The sequence below is a fragment of the Anabrus simplex genome, chromosome 6 (genome assembly GCF_040414725.1).
Source record: "Anabrus simplex isolate iqAnaSimp1 chromosome 6, ASM4041472v1, whole genome shotgun sequence".
In the NCBI taxonomy this organism is placed as follows: domain Eukaryota; kingdom Metazoa; phylum Arthropoda; class Insecta; order Orthoptera; family Tettigoniidae; genus Anabrus; species Anabrus simplex.
Genome location: NC_090270.1, coordinates 260,081,600 through 260,099,244, shown reverse-complemented (window position 1 = coordinate 260,099,244; position 17,645 = coordinate 260,081,600). Strand labels below are relative to the sequence as shown.

The 17,645-nt window shown below is 37.1% G+C and overlaps 1 protein-coding gene across 1 annotated transcript in view; it reads left to right on the top strand.

The window, feature by feature from the left end:
* The window catches only part of LOC136875966 (adenylate cyclase type 6), a 364,554-nt gene that overhangs the window by 311,765 nt on the left and 35,144 nt on the right, over positions 1–17,645 (top strand). Inside the window, exon 24 of the mRNA XM_067149581.2 lies at positions 13,428–13,552. Coding sequence (XP_067005682.2) covers positions 13,428–13,552 — 125 coding nt within the window. The remainder of the gene's footprint in view (positions 1–13,427; positions 13,553–17,645) is intronic.

Genomic DNA, 17,645 nt, shown 5'->3' with positions numbered 1-17,645 from the left:
ATGTGACATAAATGTTTCCGTGATTAACAACACATCTGTTTATTTGATTGTCTTAAATGGTATAAATGGTAGTGCATTTTTCAGTCCTTACGAGTTCCATAATATAATTCTTGCCCCTTTCTTATTCAAGGGAAACTTCCTCATTTATCCTGTGTGAGAAGCAAAAACGCCTCACTAGTACACCTCTTCACCAGAAGGCTGAGTTGTTTGCAGTATCCAGGTGTTGGGAAGGAATTCCAACTTTGAAAGCTGTCTTTGTCCCTAGCATTAACAGTTTCTTATATTCCAGTGTACCCTGGATTCCATTCTTAACTAAGTATTCTGTTATCTCTTCTGGTTTGGTGTCTTGCCTTAATTTTCCCGCATAAAACCAGGCCGTTTTATCCGCTGCCTGTAAATCGTTATCTACCTCCTTAGTGCCGATTACCAGTCTGTCCGAAGAACGATCTTGTTTTCCTCTTCTGCTTTTTGCAGTGTGCCAAGTATTGTTGTCATGATCCTCATCTCTGTCTGCTCCATTGACATTCTCCTCTCTGCTTTGATCTTTGCTGCCAAAATCCTGCATTCCCTGAGTCATAACTTGTGCATAAGATTCCTTCTCCTTGTCATTCGCTGAGCTATTTGGTCTGTTATATGTTTTATCTTGGTCTTTTCTGGTGTTTTAATGTTTCTTTGAGAGATTGTTACACTTAACTTTTCTTCCAAAACTGTATCTAATTTCGTGGTTATGACTTCAGACATATTTTCCAATTTTTGCGTCAATTCTTTCATTATTGAGTTGTTCATTATTAAGTCTTCGATTTTTCCCATCAGTCTCTGTGTTATGTCTTCCTGATGTTTCAGAGTTTTTAATGCTTTAATGCATTCAGTGCATAACCAGGTTTAAGTTGCAATTGCTTTTCAGCATGACGTCAAATTCTCCTTGCTTCAAAGCCGTACAGTTTTTATGAAACCAAACTGTGCATGGACCCTCGCATTGTATTGCTTGGTCATCAGCATCAATTTTCTTGGTGCAAGGGCCACATTTTTGTCTTGCTACTGGTTTCTTCATAGTGTTTCGTGGAGTAGAAATCTTTATTCCATCGCAGATTGTGCCTTTATTATTATTCACTATAAGTATTGTCTGTTGTTCTTTCTAGGTTATAAGACCGTTCATTAACCATATTTTTAATCTCTTAGGGCCAGTTGTATAAACATAGATCATCTGAGATCAATTTTGATTTGAGATCAGAAAATGATCCTTTTCCAAGGTGCTCGTTGTGTTGTATAACGTTGATCTCGGGTCTTATGATCTGGATCAACTTTGATCCGTCATCATAGAATTTTGCTTGGCAGCGTAGTAAACAGCGTGGGAAATTCGTACTAATCAGGAGTATGTTGGTAGTAAAGTCACGTTATTTCCCTAGCAGAAGTTTTCTATAATGACAACTGGTTGGCAAACATGTACACAGTCATTTCAATCAGTCTGATTCAGCATGTAATAATCTCTCATAATATGAATATATGTGATCTAATAATACAAAAATTAGTTATATTTCACCTTCTTTCTTTTTCACAGCATGCAGACATCGTCTTAAATTTAACCTTGATCATTTTTGTCAGTAAAATTATACAAATACACCACAGTTACCAAACAGATCACTTTTCACTGATCCAGAACACAAGCGTAAACAAAAGTAATACTAATATAAATTTAAAATGTGCATGGCATAACTTGAACAACACGAAAGCGTTACAAACTGCAATCTCTAATAGCCAAAAGAAAATAGCCATTCCACTACATTTTTCATTAGTAGTTCCCTAATGTACTCCTCGAACCGAGGATTTGTATTTCGTAATAACTGCAATCGACTAGTCATTTGAGATGTTTTATTTACACTGACCATTCAACATGCATTGACAAAAATACTCTAGTAACTGCTGACGTGAAGTCCACAGATGAGAAGGTAACATAAACTACAGCTCCCTGCGCGATTTTTAATTTTAAAAGTCCAGATGTTTTATATTTATTGAGAGTCTATAGGACCTCATGTCACCGGTTAAAAGATAATAATAATGGCGTGTGGTCTCCGAAGAGGCCTGGTGCAGGTCTTTCGAGTTGACGCCTGATAGGCGACCTGCGCGCCTGTGAGGATGGGGCCCTACCTGTGATGAATTCTAATGATGAAGACTGCACACACACCCAGCACCCAAGCCATTGGAATTAACCAATGAAGGTTAAAATCCCCGACCCGGCCGGGAATCGAAGCTGGGACCCTCTGGACCAAAGGCCAGCATGCTAACCATTTAACCATGAAGCCGGGGTTAAAAGATATAATAACATTTTTTTTTTAATTGGTATTTATTATTCAGCAGGCTTATATTAAATGCATACCGGTACCTAAGATATTTATTATTTAATACAAATGGAAATATTAATGGTAAATACTCCATAATTTCAGATTGGGTGTTCGCTAACTGTTGGTGGGACTCATGATTCAAAGCCTGACAAAAGAAATTTTAACATTATAGCTGCACTGAAAGATCAATTTGAGCCTGATGAAAATCAGTTTGATCGAGTTATATTTCATTTGATGATTCATTTCGCGTAATCGGAAGATACATCTACAGTAGAGGTGTCATACTCCGAGGAGATTGTAACCAAAACAACTGTGGCAGATTGACACCATGCAGGTGGAATCAGTGATTAAAGCCAGTGATCACGTGGAAGTAAACATACTGATCAGAATATTGTCAACTCCAGCACACCCAAGCATGTTAAAACTACAATGAATGACTGTAAATATATTATAGTCAGTTCATTATCACCTACTAATGTTTACAAAACTAATTTGTTGGAATCAGTTCTAACATAGAGGTAATTACAGCACTAGCTGCAGTTACCAGTCATTGCGCAGATAACTGTGAAGAAGCCAGAGAGAGAGAGAGAGAGATTTATTAAAGAAATAAATCGTCCGTCCTCCAATGAGGGTGACCATTTGGATCCAGAATACAGTTTCAATTCCAATGGAGTTTAAAAATATTAAAAAATGAAGATTTAATCGTTGAAGCTGTTATCTTCTTTTTTCCCAGGGTTAGTGGGGGAGAAATGTCAATCACGTTCTCAGGTACAGATGTTCTTTCAGAAATGCATTTTAAACTATCACCATGTTAAGTCACTGATGACTACGCATCTACAGGTAACTGTCATTCCAGAAACCGGCCATAAATCACTGGAACATCGGAGTAAGTGGCTGGTTTCTATTCGATCGTCTCATTAGAGAGTCTCAAAGTCTACCTTCCAAAAACTCAACAGTGTGTTTGGTTAGATGGAATCTCATTTTAAAAGCTTTGTCGCTAAGTTCTAAGAATGGGTTTCCACTTTCTTGGAATACTCGAAGAGACCGCCAAAATTCTTCATTGTTACAGTTAAATCGAAATAATAAATATGGTAGTTCAACCTACTCAATACAAGTAAATAACAGATGTAGAGATTACATTCTTATTTAATTAAAACTGGAAATGGTACCAGTTTCGACCCCAGTCTGGGTCATCATCAGCCGATTATAACTCAAAAAACAATGCATAAGTAAGAAAGAAGTTAACGGTCAAGTCCACACAATATCAGTTGAAGAAGCGATATAAAAATGACGGGGGTAGGCACTGTAAAATTCAGACGAAGTGGAATGTAAGTCACTTAAAAGAAGTAATGAGTAATCTTCCGAGCATCAGCACGGCTCACGCAATGTTTGGCACTGTCTCACAATGTTCACGAAAAGCAGAGAACAGTTAAGTGAGCCAGACTGCATACACCGTCGGGCACAAAGTCACAACACAATCCAAATATGAAGATCTAAAGTCATGAAGAAGCCGAAGACGAGCAGCTCTACCGAAATAACTTGCAAGCTCCAGAAGATCGGCACGGTGTTTACAATATGAAGTGCTGTAGTTTCATACGCTGACGGAGACTGAAGGATAGATTAATGATCAAGTATTTGCTTAGTTCACGAAAATGTACCTATATATATTTATATATATATATACTTATAATACGATTCAATATAATTGAATACGTAATTATGATCATGAAGATTTTAACAGTTGCTCCTTCCAGAAATATATTTGAGCTTGTTCCTTCCCTGTTGATGGTCATTTCCACTGTCTTTGCTTTACTCAGCTTCAGTCCAAAATTTTTGAATGTGTTGTTCCATTCATTACATTTCTTTTGAACTTCAGCTTCTGTCTCTCCCCATAAAAACGCATTATCAGCAAATACCAGGACGTTTGGTTCACTGTCCATTTTCTTGATAGATTTGATGACCTTGTCCATTACTATTATGAACAGGAGTGGTGACAGAGCACTTCCTTGTTGAACACCTCTCTTTGTTTCAAACCATTTTGATCGTCCATTGCCTATCTGAACACAGCTGTAGCACTGCTGGTATAGCATCTTGACTTTGTCAATTAAGTACTTTGGCACCTTTAGATCTTCCAGACATTCCCATATCTTGTTTCGAGGAACACTATCATATGCTTTTTCAACGTCCACAAATGCAATCACTAGATTTCTTCCGTATTACCAGTATTTTTCTGTCAGCATCTTTACTGCAAAGATAAGACCCACAGTACTTTGACCTTTCCTGAACCCATGTTGTTCTTCCTCAAGGAAAGGTTCCATAAGTCTTGTTTCTATGATCTTTTCCAGCAGCTTCAGTGAGTGTGACAACAGCGTGATGCCTCTGTAATTTCCACATTTCCATCGGTTGCCCTTTTTGTACAGTGGGATGATGACTCCTTTACTCCAATTTTCTGGAATTTTGTTACTTTCCCAAATCACTGAAAACACTCTATATAGCCAATTCAAGCCTGGTGTTCCAGCTGCCTTTATCATGTCTGAGCTGAGATCATCAAAGCCTGGGGACTTCCCATTTTGCATGCTCTTTAGTGATGTTTCTACCTCAAGCCATGTCAATGGGTATTTGTTGCTTTTGGCTTCATCTACACTACAATAATTGGTGGTAGTGTTGCCCCCATCTCCATTTAACAGCATGTTGAAGTACTTCTTCATTTCATCCCTGATCGCTTCCTCTGTTTGTATTTCCAGTGCAAGGATGTTTATATTTTCATTTCTTTTACTGTTTACTATTTTGTATAGTAGCTTCCTACTTCCTTGACAGTCTTCCTCTATCCTTGTAGTAAAGTCATCCCAGCACTTTTCCTTTTCTTCCTGGATCAGTCTTTTTACAGCCAGTTTCTTTTTCCGGTATTGCTGTGCTAGATGTTCAATTTCTAATTCATTTTGTCACTAATCATATCATTATTAAAGTCCATTGTGGATTTCAGTTCATTAATTACAGTTTTTGTGATCCTTTCCATTATGGCATTGGCTACAGCTGATAGGATGTCTTGAGACTGCAAGGCCTTTCTTACCTGCTTGACCAAAGTTGCTGCCAGTATCATTTCTGCAGCTGTCTCATCGCTTGTCTACTTTATTTACCTGCTTTGGCCCATGTTACTTACCCCTTTCAGGCCTGAAAGAAAACTGGCGGTGTGAATTTTTGTTTGTACATCAAAAACTGACTAAAATGCCCTTAAATAGATATATTTTTAGTTTAATCTACAAAATAAAAATTAACATTGAAAAAAAGCATCCGCATAATTGTGCGTGTCAGGACTTAATTCACTATTTACAAAAAAGAAAAATTACCTCAATGCATGTGAATATACATATGTACATGATCAAATGTTCTATTTTACAGTGTGGAACAATTTTAAACAATTAAAATCTTATACATTACATTTCTCACTAGAGTACAAGTTCTGCTTTCACAGTCCTTTTTGTGGCAGCACCCAGCACTCCCGCATGCATTGCCTGTAGGGAAACCTAGCCCGCACAATTGTGCGTATCAACATTCAAAACCTCATGGTATTACGTACGATGTTGTAAGTTCATAATTTATGTTCGCTAAACAATTTGTACACTTCATTGATTATATTCTGATATTTAGTAAAGCTTATAAATTAATATGAATGCAGTAAATAAATACGTACTTTTGGCATTACTGCTTCCCACCATCTTGCTGATGAACTGTATTTTAAATCAATCAATCAATCAATCAATCAATCAATCAATCAATCAATCAATCAATCAATACTGATCTGCATGTAGGGCAGTCGCCCAGGTGGCAGATTCCCTATCTGTTGCTTTCCTAGCCTTCTCCTAAATGATTTCAAATAAATTGGAAATTTATTGAACATCTCCCTTGGTAAGTTATTCCAATCCCTAACTCCCCTTCCTATAAATTAATATTTGCCCCAGTTTGTCCTCTTGAATTCCAACTTTATCTTCATATTGTGATCTTTCCTACTTTTATAAACGCCATTCAAACTTATTTGTCTACTAATGTCATTCCACGCCATCTCTCCGCTGACAGCTCGGAACATACCACTTATTACATGTCATAAACCTCATTTTAGGTCCGTATTGAAAAATTTTTTAACAGTTCAACTATAATAAAGGTGTTTCAATTTATTCCACCTATTCAATACTTATATTTTCACTTATAGTTGTTACATAATTAAATTCTTAGTTACATGGGACATGTTTCGCCCTCAATTAAGGGCATCTTCAGCCTAAATACAATAATCAAAAATACAACTAAATTAAAAGTGGAAGTTAAATACAATCATCAAAAATACAACTAAAATAAAAAGTGGAAGTTAAAAGTTTAGTCTGTTATTAAAATTCGGAACAATAAAAATGTGAAAAATGATAAAATAAAAAGATGCTAATGGAAAACTGTCTTATGATTAAACTATAATCTTGTCGGAGACTAAAACTTCTATTAAAATTCTAATTAAAACAGTTCATATAAAATATTGGAAAATCAAAGTGGTAGTAATAAAAAGCCAACGACATGAGGGCGTGTACACAAGCATAAACTTGATTGTCATGAATACAATCTTTTCAAGGCCGCTGATGAAATTCGTAGCAAGTAAGGCAGAAGCGTCTATTGAAAAATTGTAAGAGGCCGTTAGCACCAGTAGGTAATAAAATGGCTGAATCCTTGCCAGAAAATGTCAACAGATGCAGAAATAAGTTTTCTGTAAGAGAAGGAAAAGAAGAAATAAGAAATTGAACGTAAGGAGAGAATTCAGTCTTACATAATTTTGAAACAGATGAGGACTTACATGTAAGTGGAAGTTGTTATTTGTTAACTACTGTTGAGTTGGTTGCTGCCCGTCTGTTGGCTCTGAGTCTGGTGTTATAACTGTGCTGCAGAGGCGGTAGTGAACTCGGAGGGGAAGGAATAGGGGAGTGCGGAAGGGAGGAGAGGATGGGTGGAGTCAAATGTGACGAGGCTGACAAAGGGGCGGAGTCAACTGCATTGCTGGAAGTAGGCCTAATATCTGTAGGTATGGGAGGAGTATTAGGGTTTGAAGAATTAAATATATTAGGTATCCTAAATTTATTCGAACTAACTGACTTTAATAATTCCGGCATTAATTCATGTAGCATACTTTTATTGTCCGTGGTTTCATTGAGATTCTTTTGCTTATTGTACGTCTGATCTAAATAGATGTATAAACTTTCTAATTCGTTCAGCATTCTTCCTTTTTGTATGTTTCTAATTATCGCTAAGTCTTTCTCTATGGATTCAAATCTGTGACCAGTCTCCCTCATATGCAAACTCATCGCTGAGTATTTCCTATGTTTTTCCGCGTTAACATGTTCCATGTATCTTGTCATAAAATTTCTCCCAGTCTGTCCAACATATGAAAAATTACACTGAGTACATTTAAGTCTGTATACTCCCGATCCTAAATAACGATTCTTATCATAATTAATTTTTTTATGATTAAAGAATATGGACTGGTTAGTATTAGTAGTTCTAAAAGCTATATTAAAATTATGTTTCTTGAATACGCTAGTAATCTGGTGTATAGCTGGAAGTGAATGTAGCATACTCAGTTTTTTTGGTCTTTTCTGGTATCAGATTCGTAGATAATTTGTTCTTAATTTTATTGATTAATTTGTTGATCATTTCTATTTTGAAACCATTTTGTTTAGCGAGGTATCTAATATAATTTAATTCTTTCTTCAAATTCTTGGGAGATAGAGGGATTCTAAGTGCTCTATAAATTAGACTGTGAAAAGATGCTTGTTTATGTGAACTCGGGTGTAAAGAGGCATTGTTTATAGTTGTAGATGATGATCCCAAACAACAGAAAACAATAAAAAACATGAAATCGAAAATTGAAGATAACAATATTATAGTAACCAAGGCTGACAAGGGGGGTGCGATCGTTTTGATGGATAAAGATACATATATCAAGAAAACTGAAGAATTTTTTGATAATAACAAATACACATTAGTAACAAAAAATCCATTAGCTAAAATTCAACGCAACTTAAAAGCCTTACTTAAAAGATCCACATCTCTCTTTACTGAACAAGAACAATTAAAACTTGTCAATATGAATCCTAGGCTCCCGGAAACTAGAGCTATGCCCAAAATACATAAAAAAGATATTCCGATTCGTCTGATTATCAATTGCCGTAATTCTCCCACGTATAAAGTCTCCAAATACATTCACAATTTTTTGAAAAGACATTACACTTTTAATAATAAACAACCATTAAGAAATTCCATTGACTTGTGTGACATTTTGCTTGGATTTGGCGTACTTCCAAACCAGATGATGTGTTCGTATGACGTAGTGAATATGTTCCCGAATATTCCGACAGATAAAACTCTTAATATCATTCATGATAATATTTGTAAACACAGTAATCTTAGTAAAATGGAAGTAGAAGAATTCACTAGATTGTTAAAGTTCGTATTAGACAATAATTACTTCACATTTAACAATAATATTTATAAACAGAATGGATTAGCAATGGGTGACCCAATATCGGGCATCCTTGCCGACATATTTATGGATTCAATCGAACACAATGAAATAATAGCAAAAATTAAAGGAATAGATTTATGGTTGAGATGTGTAGATGATACATTTGTAATCACAAACAAAGATGTCACTAATAGTCAAGAAATCTTAAATAAATTAAATGAAATCGAACCTAATTTGAAATTCACGAGAGAGGACGAAGTCGATAACTCATTGAATTTTCTAGATATAACAGTTACGCGTAAGGTTAACACTTTTGATTTCCAAATATTTAGAAAACCGACACAATCATCTACAACTATAAACAATGCCTCTTTACACCCGAGTTCACATAAACAAGCATCTTTTCACAGTCTAATTTATAGAGCACTTAGAATCCCTCTATCTCCCAAGAATTTGAAGAAAGAATTAAATTATATTAGATACCTCGCTAAACAAAATGGTTTCAAAATAGAAATGATCAACAAATTAATCAATAAAATTAAGAACAAATTATCTACGAATCTGATACCAGAAAAGACCAAAAAAACTGAGTATGCTACATTCACTTTTAATAATCCAGCTATACACCAGATTACTAGCGTATTCAAGAAACATAATTTTAATATAGCTTTTAGAACTACTAATACTAACCAGTCCATATTCTTTAATCATAAAAAAATTAATTATGATAAGAATCGTTATTTAGGATCGGGAGTATACAGACTTAAATGTACTCAGTGTAATTTTTCATATGTTGGACAGACTGGGAGAAATTTTATGACAAGATACATGGCACATGTTAACGCGGAAAAACATAGGAAATACTCAGCGATGAGTTTGCATATGAGGGAGACTGGTCACAGATTTGAATCCATAGAGAAAGACTTAGCGATAATTAGAAACATACAAAAAGGAAGAATGCTGAACGAATTAGAAAGTTTATACATCTATTTAGATCAGACGTACAATAAGCAAAAGAATCTCAATGAAACCACGGACAATAAAAGTATGCTACATGAATTAATGCCGGAATTATTAGTCAGTTAGTTCGAATAAATTTAGGATACCTAATATATTTAATTCTTCAAACCCTAATACTCCTCCCATACCTACAGATATTAGGCCTACTTCCAGCAATGCAGTTGACTCCGCCCCTTTGTCAGCCTCGTCACATTTGACTCCACCCATCCTCTCCTCCCTTCCGCACTCCCCTATTCCTTCCCCTCCGAGTTCACTACCGCCTCTGCAGCACAGTTATAACACCAGACTCAGAGCCAACAGACGGGCAGCAACCAACTCAACAGTAGTTAACAAATAACAACTTCCACTTACATGTAAGTCCTCATCTGTTTCAAAATTATGTAAGACTGAATTCTCTCCTTACGTTCAATTTCTTATTTCTTCTTTTCCTTCTCTTACAGAAAACTTATTTCTGCATCTGTTGACATTTTCTGGCAAGGATTCAGCCATTTTATTACCTACCGGTGCTAACGGCCTCTTACAATTTTTCAATAGACGCTTCTGCCTTACTTGCTACGAATTTCATCAGCGGCCTTGAAAAGATTGTATTCATGACAATCAAGTTTATGCTTGTGTACACGCCCTCATGTCGTTGGCTTTTTATTACTACCACTTTGATTTTCCAATATTTTATATGAACTGTTTTAATTAGAATTTTAATAGAAGTTTTAGTCTCCGACAAGATTATAGTTTAATCATAAGACAGTTTTCCATTAGCATCTTTTTATTTTATCATTTTTCACATTTTTATTGTTCCGAATTTTAATAACAGACTAAACTTTTAACTTCCACTTTTTATTTTAGTTGTATTTTTGATGATTGTATTTAACTTCCACTTTTAATTTAGTTGTATTTTTGATTATTGTATTTAGGCTGAAGATGCCCTTAATTGAGGGCGAAACATGTCCCATGTAACTAAGAATTTAATTATGTAACAACTATAAGTGAAAATATAAGTATTGAATAGGTGGAATAAATTGAAACACCTTTATTATAGTTGAACATACCACTTAGTCGAGCAGCTCTTCTTCTTTCTCTCAATTCTTCCCAACGCAAACATTGCAACATTTTTGTAACGCTACTCTTTTGTCGGAAATCACCCAGAACAAATCGAGCTGCTTTTCTTTGGATTTCTTCCAGTTCTTGAATCAGGTAATCCTGGTGAGGGTCCCATACACTGGAACCATACTCTAGTTGGGGTCTTACCAGAAACTTTTAGAAGGCAAAGAAGACAGTGATGTCATTCTGGAAGAAGGAAATGATGATTTTGACATCAGCTGGTACACCTCCCAGAAAAGAAACTGTGCTTGTGCCCTATCTGTTCAACTCCGGGGAAAAAAATCACGCAGTCATTTCTGGTGCCCGGGATCAACACTGTTACCATAAACTACAACATTACCAAAGACCCATGAAGGCAGGAAGAAAGAGAAGCTACCCTGAAGATGCCAAGGATGAGGCCAACTAAGCAGTCTGTGTTTTGGAGTGATGTTTATGTATTACATTATTCAGTCCTTTTTAAATTCCTCTTAGTTTTACAACAGTTCAGGATAGTGAAAAGTGTATATATTCTTGATCAGCATAAAATGGTGTACATTTCGTATATAACATAAAAGTCATAAAGCTAATTTTTATTACTCTGTTTTTGCCTAGAACTTCATGGACTATCTAGTTTTTCTTTTGTGGGAAAAATTTCATCAATACACCATTAAAACACAACAAAAAAAATTTCTACTCTATTTTTCTCTATTTCTTCTGAATAAAATGACATGTAAAACTTAATTATCAGTCAACTAGGGTATTTCCTTTTGTGTGTTTTTATGAAAAGTTGCTTGAAAAACTTCCAGAAATGGTTAGCGGTTGGAAGTAGCATAGTCACCGGTTGTAAGGTTAAGCACTCACTAGTAAGTGTCCACCATTTTTAGCCTTCAGTTAAAAAGGTAGGGATTCGAGTGACCTTTGCACTTGTCATGTACCACTTAGTTGCTGTTCACTGCCAATGTGTTAGCGCTTCCATGGGTAGCTTCAAAGCATTCTGGTACCATATTCCAGAATGTAACAGAAAGTGTATGCCAGGTAGTGATTTTGAAGATTGGGAGGATTTAACTCCTCCAGTGCTATTGGCAAAACCACGTATCTTAAAGGAGGATGAGAAGTTTTGAAAATGAAAATAACTAAAGTATACACAATGATAATTGATCATAATGTCTGACTTGTTGGCTGAATGGTCAGCGTACTCGCCTTTGGTTCAGAGGGTTCCGGGTTCGATTCCCAGCCGGGTTGGGGATTTTAACCTTCATTGGTTAATGCCAGTGGCTTGGGAACTGGGTATTCATGCTGTCCCCAACATCCCTGCAACTCAGATACCACACATAACACTATCCTCCACCACAATAACACGCAGTTACCTACACATGGCACCGCCCACCCTTGGAGGGTCTGCCTTACAAGGGCTGCACTCGGCTAAAAACAGTCATACAAAATTTAAAAAATTGATCATAATTTTTTTATTTAGACAATCAGACATGCGAGTGAGAAATCAGGGTGGAAATTACCCTGTACACCAGGCAGGGTCAGCTGCTCTATGTTTCTGTCCTCAAGGTCACGGTTCTGCTCTTGCTTTGTTGGGGTGAAAAGTCCCCCTGTGGGTGGGGGCGGTAGAATAACAACTGCGGTATCCCCTGCGTGTCATAAGAGGTGACTAAAAGGAGCCCCAGGGGTTGGTGACCACGGAGCCCTTCGCTGAGACCTGGCATTGCTTGCACTTATTTGTGCCAGGTTCCTCACTTTCATCTATCCTATCTGACCTCCCTTGGTCAACTCTTGTTCTTTTCCTATCCCGACGGTATTAGAGCATGATATATATGTTGATTCCCATAGGGAACGTGATGATGATAATGGTGATGATGGTAATGAGACAAAGTCTCTCAAAGTGCATTGGCACTGCCGGTGGCTCCAAGTAGCCTACGCAGTGGCCTCCGCGGTATGCACTAGCCATACGTCTTGGTGGGTGTGCTACGTACCAACCGATGAGCCCAACTTAGCACACGGGGGCAAAACGCTGGCAACCAGAAATGAGTTAGCTGGAAAATTTATAATGTCCAATAATGGACCATTTATATTGGCATTAGAGCACTCGAGACCTAGGGAGTCTTTCATTTTCATGCCCTTCATGGCCCTTGTCTTCCTTTGGCCGATACTATCATTTTTTGAAGTGCGATCCCTTCCATTTTTTCTGTCTGATTAGTGTTAATATAGAGGATGGTTGCCTAATTGTACTTCCTCTTAAAACAATAATCACCACCACTGGGGTGAAAGGGTTAATTTTGAACATTTTATGTCTAGGATTCTTTTTTTATAAGACATAATTGACATAATTGCAAATTACATAGGAAACAGCACCACTACTGGTTTTGAACCTGCAATTTTGGGATTTGGAGGCCAACAGAGGGAACCCTTGCAACATTACACTGATTGGTTATTAATAGATGTGTGCTCTGTCTCTCACCACTGTGTCTTCAAAAATGATGTTTCAGGTATCAATATTGGGCCTGTGGTGGCAGGTGTAATCGGAGCCCGTAAACCTCAGTATGATATCTGGGGTAATGCTGTCAATGTGGCAAGCAGAATGGACTCTACTGGTATACTGGACCAAATTCAGGTAGGCCATTTCACATGTACTGGAAAAAAATATCTTATTCCTATTTCTCCTTGTGCAGCAAATGGCATCCAGGAAAGTTCTCCATTTGGCACATTTACATCCAACGTTTCCCCAACTCCAATCAGTTCCTCTCTAACTGTTCAGCTCCAAGATCTTTCATGCTTCCTTTTTCCTTTTGGATTCCATTCTAAGACTGACTTTTCATTGGATCCATCCCCACTTTCTTTCTTTATTTCTGCGTCAATGCAGATTCTGGTTGTTTTTTTGACAACATTGTTCATTTGTTACCACTTAAGGCCATTTTATATTGATGATATGCTGCAACAGTGATTCACAAACACTTGGAGTTGGTGTGTGGTTTGTTTAGTGACCTCACTTAAATGCAGGATACTAGGATATGCCTAACAACAATTGTAGTGTAATTATTTTATCAGTTAATATCTTGCTTGCTTTATTGTCATGAAACCCTTGTGTAGTATACAGTATGTCTTTCCTCTGATACATGTATTTTTATTCACCAAATAGGGCTATTTTATTTGTTGATATTTTCATATTATTTCATATTTCTGTGAAGATAAAAGAATGGCTGAGGGAGGCATGTGCTGGGACTGTGGATGTGAATGGACATTAAGGAGTATAAGGGAAAAGATAGCAAGTTTTAGGGAGATTATTAAGCTTTAAATGAAGGAGAGGAATATGACAGTGATGAGAGTGCATTCAGGATAGGAATTGGTATAAGTCACTGCAGGTAGAACAGCAGAGGGAAGATGGAGGTGTAAGGCAAGAGGAAAGGTAAATGTAGAGTAGAGGATAGGAAGAGGGAGGTGGAACAGGGTCATGAAAGGGAGAGGAGGAGGATGTAAGTTCTTCAGCCATCAGGAAGTTAAGGGAGACCAGGAGAGGAGGGAATCTTATAAGGTGTGTGGGGTTGCGACTCTGGTTGAGATTGAGAGATTTGTGGCACCAAACTTGTGTATTGTATTGTTGTTTGCCATTTGGTGTGCAAGCTTCAGGTATTGTAGGCCTATGATTGACTGGTCATTAAAGTAAGCTGATGTTCATATATTTCCTTCAGGGAAGTAAAAGCAATCATACCTCCTTAATTGCTATCTAGTAGAATGAGGCTTATGACCATTACTTTTACAAACTATTGGAAAGGAAATACCGGTCGGGCTATTGTAGTATATTGCGGATCTTTACAAAAAAAAACAGTCTGGTGGCATAATGGACAGATGTGGGGGAAGGTACTTGAAGAGACTGTCATTAAGGAATTTCTAGGAATTTCCAGGTAATGTGCAAATGGATGGATACCAATTGCTGGAAAGACATAATACAAAGTGTGACAACTTAACCCTCATTTAGTGTGTGGTTATTATTCAAAATTCCAATTCATTGTTTGAGAACTTCAGTTACAAACATAGTTTATGAACCGACACAAGGAAATCTTGGTGAAATTTCCGGACTTAAACAGAACAGTTGTTGTAGATGATAGAAAAATAGTGTTTTGTAAGAAATGCAGAAAACCATTCAGTTATGCTGGAAGTACAAATAGTCTTCAAGATCATCTTAGACATATTCATCCTTTCCAAAGTTATCTGCATCTATCAATGTCACTACTAGTTCATCTCCTCAGTCAAAGTTGGAGCACCTAATAGTGAAGCCTATGTGTTCTAATATGAAAACTGAAATTACAAAAAAACTAGTGAAGTGGATTGTGCAGGATAGTAGGCCACGTAGTACTTATCGTTGTACTGAAGAGATTTATGGGAAGCTCTCATTTCTCACTTACCATCTTCCCTGCAAACAGACAGACAGACAGACAGACAGACAGACAGACAGACAGACAGACAGACAGACAGACAGACAGACAGACAAATGTTCTGAGCATGCTCGGTGAAAATTCTATGAAACAGGAAGCTACCCTTCTTACACATAGTCCTAGTGAGGACTCTCCTCTAACAGGTTTGGGACCACCACTGGATTGTATTGTCCTAGCCACCTGAGCACAAGCAGGACCATGACTCAGAATATGTTTGAGTTCCCACTCCATTCCATAGCAGTTGGTATCCCAACTCACAGGACCATTTACTAGGCCATTCAGCCGTTGCCCATGGTTCACAAACTAGGACATGACTACAGTAACCAACACCACAAGCTGCAAGGAGAATGGAGAAAATGAAATTGGCAGTTAAAGTGAAAAACAGTACAGTACTGGAAAAAATCAAGAAACAAAGAACTCTCCTAAACTTCATTAAAAGAGGAAAGCAAACTGGATGGGACATATAGAGAGGAAACAGAGGAAACAACAGTTCTTGAAGGTAAAGTGGAAGGGGAAAAATAAACTAGGAAAGAGAAAAATAACAATGCTGAATGAAATGAAAAGGGGAAGATACCAGACTATCAAACAGTTGGCCTGGGATGGGAACAGATGGAGGCAGCTATGGTGTTAGGAACCTGCCAATAGGCAGAACACCTTATGATGATATGATGACGATGACATTCATTTGAATCAACTTACCCGGATCCTTTTGAGAATATTTGCTGCTTGATGACCATCTCACTACATTGTTGTTTTCTGCTGTCAATAAGTATGTCATTTAATGAGAGTTTATCAGCATTCTTCAAAAGATGTTTCTCTACTTCTGGGTGAATAAAACCTATCACTTCATAGTCACTTCACATTTCTGCAATATTTGTTGAAAGGCTGTGTCTGTGGATATAACTAAACAGTTTAATTTTATTCTCCTTTTCCACACTATCAGTTTAAATTTGGTCTTCCTTCATCAGTTTTGTCAGAAAGCCCATGTCTTGGGAGAAAGAAGTGCTTCTTTGCTCTTCCCCAACTTCACATAAAACACTGAATCTGTTGGTTATTGCAATCAATCAATCAATCAATCAATCAATCAATCAATCAATCAATCAATCAATCAATCAATCAATCAATCAATCACTACTGATCTGCATTTAGGGCAGTCGCCCAGGTGGCAGATTCCCTATCTGTTGCTTTCCTAGCCTTTTCCTAAATGATTTCAAATAAATTGGAAATTTATTGAACATCTCCCTTGGTAAGTTATTCCAATCCCTAACTCTCCTTCCTATAAATTAATATTTGCCCCAGTTTGTCCTCTTGAATTCTAACTTTATCTTCATATTGTGATCTTTCCTACTTTTATAAATGCCATTCAAACTTATTCGTCTACTAATGTCATTCCACGCCATCTCTCCGCTGACAGCTCAGAACATACCACTTAGTCGAGCAGCTCTTCTTCTTTCTCTCAATTCTTCCCAACCCAAACATTGCAACATTTTTATAACGCTACTCTTTTGTCAGAAATCACCCAGAACAAATCGAGCTGCTTTTCTTTGGATTTTTTCCAGTTCTTGAATCAGGTAATCCTGGTGAGGGTCCCATACACTGGAACCATACTCTAGTTGGGGTCTTACCAGAGACTTATATGCACTCTCCTTTACATCCTTACTACAACCCCTAAACACCCTCATAACCATGTGCAGAGATCTGTACCCTTTATTTGCAGTCCCATTTATGTGATTACCCCAATGAAGATCTTTCCTTACATTAACACCTAGATACTTACAATGATCCCCAAAAGGAACTTTCACCCCATCAATGCAGTAATTAAAACTGAGAGGACTTTTCCTATTTGTGAAACTCACAACCTGACTTTTAACCCCGTTTATCAACATACCATTGCCTGCTGTCCATCTCACAACATTTTCGAGGTCACATTGCAGTTGCTCACAATCTTGTAACTTATTTATCACTCTATAGAGAATAACATCATCCACAAAAAGCCTTACCTCCGATTCCACTCCTTTACTCATATCATTTATATATATAAGAAAACATAAAGGTCCGATAATACTGCCTTGAGGAATTCCCCTCTTAATTATTACAGGGTCAGATAAAACTTCACCTACTCTAAGTCTCTGAGATCTATTTTCTAGAAATATAGCAACCCATTCAGTCACTCTTTTGTCTAGTCCAATTGCACTCATTTTTGCCAGTAGTCTCCCATGATCCACCCTATCAAATGCTTTAGACAGGTCAATCGCGATACAGTCCATTTGACCT